Source organism: Squalius cephalus (genome assembly GCF_949319135.1).
Source record: "Squalius cephalus genome assembly, chromosome: 12".
NCBI lineage: Eukaryota > Metazoa > Chordata > Actinopteri > Cypriniformes > Leuciscidae > Squalius > Squalius cephalus.
In genome coordinates, this window is record NC_137133.1 from 38,090,347 (window position 1) to 38,095,249 (window position 4,903).

Here is a 4,903-nt window from a genome sequence, read left to right on the forward strand (position 1 = left end):
TACAATGTATTAAAAGCCAACGAAAAGAGATATGTTTAAGACTAGATTTGAATGCAGATAAAGTAGAATTTCTGGCTTGAAATTCATAATGACATAAAAAGTCATTTTTATCTTTGTATGTCATAACTATGACTCTTTATGTCACAATTTCGACATTTTTGTTATAGTTATGACAAAAAAAGTAAAAATTATGATGTATCTAGTATTCCATAATGACTTTTTATGTCATAATCAAGATATAAGCATTATTTATTTTTCATGTGGCGGAAATGGCTTTCATATTTATCCCAAATTGATAAAAAAAAATTGGGCCGCGGCGCCTTTTATTTTGTGTTTTGAGTTTCGTAGCGCAGTGCGCATGCGCAAAGCATTCGTGTCCTTTCCTCGTCGCAGCTGGTGTTGAATGCGATAGAGCGCGGCCGTTCGACCACATGTTATCAGCCGCATAAAAACTTCGAAGAAGTTGTGCAAATATCTGCCGTTTTAACCCAGTTTCATGGAAGATTCTGGTAAGTATCCCTCTCTCCGTGTATTTCCCGCGATTCGCGCGCGGTCTTTTCTAGAACACTCTGAGGTAAATCAACGGCGTCGGGTCGTTAGCAGTTCAGCTAACGCGTGAAAAGAGCAGGCCGAAACCAGACCGATGCTATTGAAAACGTTTTCATAATTATATAACATATTTTCCTGGTTTGAAACCTGATTAACCTTTTAAAACAAATCGAACGCGTTGTAAAGCCTGTTTTGATCAGTAGGCTAACTATTTTTTAGCAAACTAACTTCGACGAATCATCGTGTGTCGTTTGACCAGGAAACGCTACAAACATTGAATATAACATAAATAAACTCTCAAGGTTTTTGAAGGTTTAATTTCCGTTCATGTTTTTTTTTTTTGTGTGTGTGCTTTTTTTTTTTTTATAGTAAACACTCCAAAACGTCTGCGTTGATTTGATGTAAACTTGCGGTTTGCACAGAGAGTTTGTAGATTCATTCATATCAATCAAGCCTGCTGTTTAAATAGGCTGAAAACTAACGTTATCTTGTGCTAATAGCGCATATTGCATTACAACTTACATATTTGCCAGCAAAAGTATTATGAAATGATTGTTGTCTTCAGAAAAATTAAAATTAACCCATACTTTAGTCTCCCTCAAGGCACCCTAGGTGTTTATGACTTTATTCTTTCAGCCGAACACAAAAACATCCTGGCTCTTCCCAGCTTTATAATGGGAGTAAATGGAGCCTTAAATTTTGAAGCCCAAAAAAGTGCATCCATCCATCATAAGAAAGCATACGACTCCAGGGGTTAATAAAGGCCTTCTGAAGTGAAGTGTAAGAAAAATATCCATATTTATAACTTTAATAACTTGCTTCTGGTAATGGCCATACATGAGTTTATTTCCAGCAGAAGTGACCTCTGACCTGACGCATGACGTATTGAAGCGCAGAGGATAGAGTAAAAAAAGAAAACACTGGTCAAGAATTTAAAGTCTAAAATGAGAATTTTTAAAGGGAGATGTGGGAGGAGCTTGAGTTTATCGGGTCAGAGGTCACTTCCGCCGGAACTAGACTCTCGTACGGTCGTTGACGGAAGCCAGTGATTATAGTTTATAAAGCTATAAATATGGATATTTTTCTTACAAAAAGTCTTAGTTTTATGATGGATGGATGCACTTTTTTGGGCTTCAAAATCTAAGGCATCATTATAAAGCTTGGAAGAGCCAGGACATTTTTTAATATAACAGAAATAAATATGGATTTTTTTTTTTCTTACAAAAACGCATCGCTTCAATGACGATGATCATGTTTGGGGGTCAAAAACCTGTTTTACCTAACTGTTTCCCATCGGTTTGTTTCAGCTGAGCCCATGACCGGGATGTTGGACACGAACGCCCCTGATAACGGGGACTCGTCTGCGATGGAGGGCTCAGAACCGACCGCACCCGACTGGACCACGGCACCGGCTCCCCCTCTCCCAGAACCGGAAACCCACGAGTCCGCCGTGGAACAGTTACAGCTGTTCTCGCTGGAGCATCTGAAATCCGCAGCGGAAAACATTGACCCGAAGACCAGTCCTTCAGATCCCGTTCTGGAAAACTCAATCCCGGTTGACGGGCAGCCGACGGAATCGAACGGAGACGTCGTGGACCAATCGGTGGAGCCGGATCCGGTGAAACAGACGGGAGACTCCGAGAGCCCTTCCAATATGGAGCTGGAAGACGCTCCCAAAGAAGAAGAACCAGCAGAACCAGGAGCCGAAACAGCAGCAGAACCAACCGAACCACAAGAGCCCGAGTTTCCCACAGAATACGAGCGTCTTTCGAAGGTCGTGGAAGATAACCCGGAAGACTTTAACGGATGGGTCTACCTTCTGCAGTACGTGGAGCAAGAGGTAAATCACTGAGGACTTTCATCTTCAAAACACAAATTAAGATTTTCCTCATTGAAAGTTTATTCACTACAATATATCGCAATACAGAAGAGATCGTGCATCAAGTACAGCTGAGCTTCTGTTCACCATATTTGAGTGCTTTATGTACGTTCGCTGATCAATGTTTATATGCGACTAAAGGCCTTAATTAAATCGGTTCATCGTATAAATTAGTGATGCCCGATAATATTGACCACCATATCGGTATCGGCCGATATATGTTCATTTATAATGTTATCGTAATCGGCCCAATAAGAAAATCTGGCCGATATATTAAAGCTGATAATGTATTATTTCCTTCAGCTGAGACGCTTCAGATGCGACTGTTCAACATGATGGATTTGAATCAAGGTTATAATCGTTAACGAAAACGAACGAAAACTAGGTGGGAAAAAACATTGTCGTTAACTGAAATAAAAATAAAAACGAGACATTACAAAAAAAACGATAACTAACTAAAACTGTAATGTGTGTTTGGCAAAACTAACTAAAATAAAATAAAATTATAGAGTAAATGTCCTTAGTTTTCGTCTTTGTCAAGGTCTTTAATTTTTTAATGCTATTTAAAACACGCAGCGTATTCGTTCTTATGCATTTCCTTTCCCTGCTCTCCCTCCGTCTCTCTGTCACTCATGCGTCTCTCACACGCACACACACACACACACACACACACATCCCCTCCCCTCCGTGCACACCGCGTCTCCATGAGAACGAGTGTTCGTTCGACGTTGAAAGCAAGTTCGCGAAAGGTTGGTGTCTCTATCTCGTGAACACCTTTACACAATCACACATTAAAAAGTGGTATAAAATATTTTAAATTCTGAATATAATTTTGTCAGTGTGTTTGAGGTAAAATGCACTGTTTGGTTGTGGTTGTCGATGTCAAAACACTATATAAGCATTCAAATATTAAATAATGTTATGTCATTTTTTTTACTTTAACACTGAATGTTTGCTGCTTCAATCCAGATGAGTAGGCTATTCACTGTATAGGGTACATTTACTATAGGGTGTGAAAATTGTACAGCTGTGGTATTTGTATAGACCAGAAAACTAAAACTAATAAAAACTAAACTAAAACTAAGCATTTTCAAAAAATAAACTAAATTAGCAAACCCACTTTAAAAACTAATTAAAACTAAACTGAATTTGAAAACAAAAAGTCAAAACGAAATAAAAATAAAAACTAATGAAAAATGCAAAACTATAATAACCCTGATTTGAATTGCTTGAAATATGATTGGAATCACTTCAAAAAAGGAAAATACAGTTCAGTGCAACATGTGCAGCTCAAGTCTATCATATCAGCTTCATAAAATTATGAGAACATTATAATTGTGTGTTTGGGACGTGGCTTTTAATGGAGAGACCATTTTTGTAAGCAGGTTCTCAAAAATGATATAAAAAATTTGGATTTATCGGCTTTCAAATATAAATAATTATTCGGTATCGGCTGAATGTTCACATCGGTGCATCCCATAATATAAACCGATTGGGTTCCTTCAGAAGACTGCCCCATTCATATTGTTTTATTTTGTAATCTATGAATGATTTAAAGAGTTTTGGGTGAAGGGACAGAAATCTCTCAGATTTCATTAAAATATCTTCATTTGTGTTTTAAAGATAAACGAGTCTAAGTTTGGAGAGAATTATTTTTTTTGGTGAACTAACCCTTTAATGCTAAAGCATCACAAGCGTTCATCAGCATTTCTTTTGTTTCAGAACCACCTGGTGGCTTCAAGGAAGGCATTTGATGCGTTTTTCCTGCACTATCCGTACTGTTATGGGTACTGGAAGAAATATGCTGATATTGAGAGGAAACATGGTTACATCCAGATGGCTGATGAGGTGAGTCTGATCAAGGGGGAATGCACATCGATATACCTTTATTCTGTTATGTGGTTTATTTTAATAGGTGAACTGTCTTTGTAGTGTTAAGAGAAGGAGAGCTATGGGCGTATTATATTTTCTGGCACCTCTGCCATGCGTGTTCTTGAAGAGAAAGACAGTCTTTTCAGCTTGCCAGTATAAACTGCTATTTTTCTGCACTAAACTAGTGAATTTGGCCAAGATATATTCAGAGATGATAGACAAGATGTTATAGAATAATAATTTAATGAAAACCCAATTTTGACAAAACGCAGCAGTGCGACGTCCGATGGGTTTTCCCAGATCGCATCACATATAAAAGTGAATTTTGCATCCGATGACCCCTTTAAAACAGGTCTTAAAAGGCATTAAATGTAACTCCATGATTCCTGTATGCACCCTGCTTTATAAAGGTGCTTTAAAAAGAAATGAACCGATTTGAATGTTTGCAGGTGTACCGGCGAGGTCTTCAGGCCATCCCGCTCAGCGTGGACCTGTGGCTTCATTACATCACGTTCCTGCGAGAGAACCAGGACACCAGCGACGGGGAGGCGGAGAACCGCATCAGAGCGTAAGTGCACTAACCGGAAGAACATCAGGAGTTTC

General features: G+C 38.6%; 1 protein-coding gene across 1 annotated transcript in view; it reads left to right on the plus strand.

Moving 5' to 3' along the window:
• Window positions 1-351: 351 nt before the first annotated feature.
• Window positions 352-4,903, plus strand: part of prpf39 (PRP39 pre-mRNA processing factor 39 homolog (yeast)) — a 14,921-nt gene continuing 10,369 nt past the window's right edge. Inside the window, exons 1-4 of the mRNA XM_079889231.1 lie at window positions 352-509; window positions 1,857-2,389; window positions 4,151-4,276; window positions 4,750-4,868. Of these exons, the coding sequence (XP_079745357.1) occupies window positions 497-509; window positions 1,857-2,389; window positions 4,151-4,276; window positions 4,750-4,868 (791 nt within the window). The 5' untranslated portion in view covers window positions 352-496. The remainder of the gene's footprint in view (window positions 510-1,856; window positions 2,390-4,150; window positions 4,277-4,749; window positions 4,869-4,903) is intronic.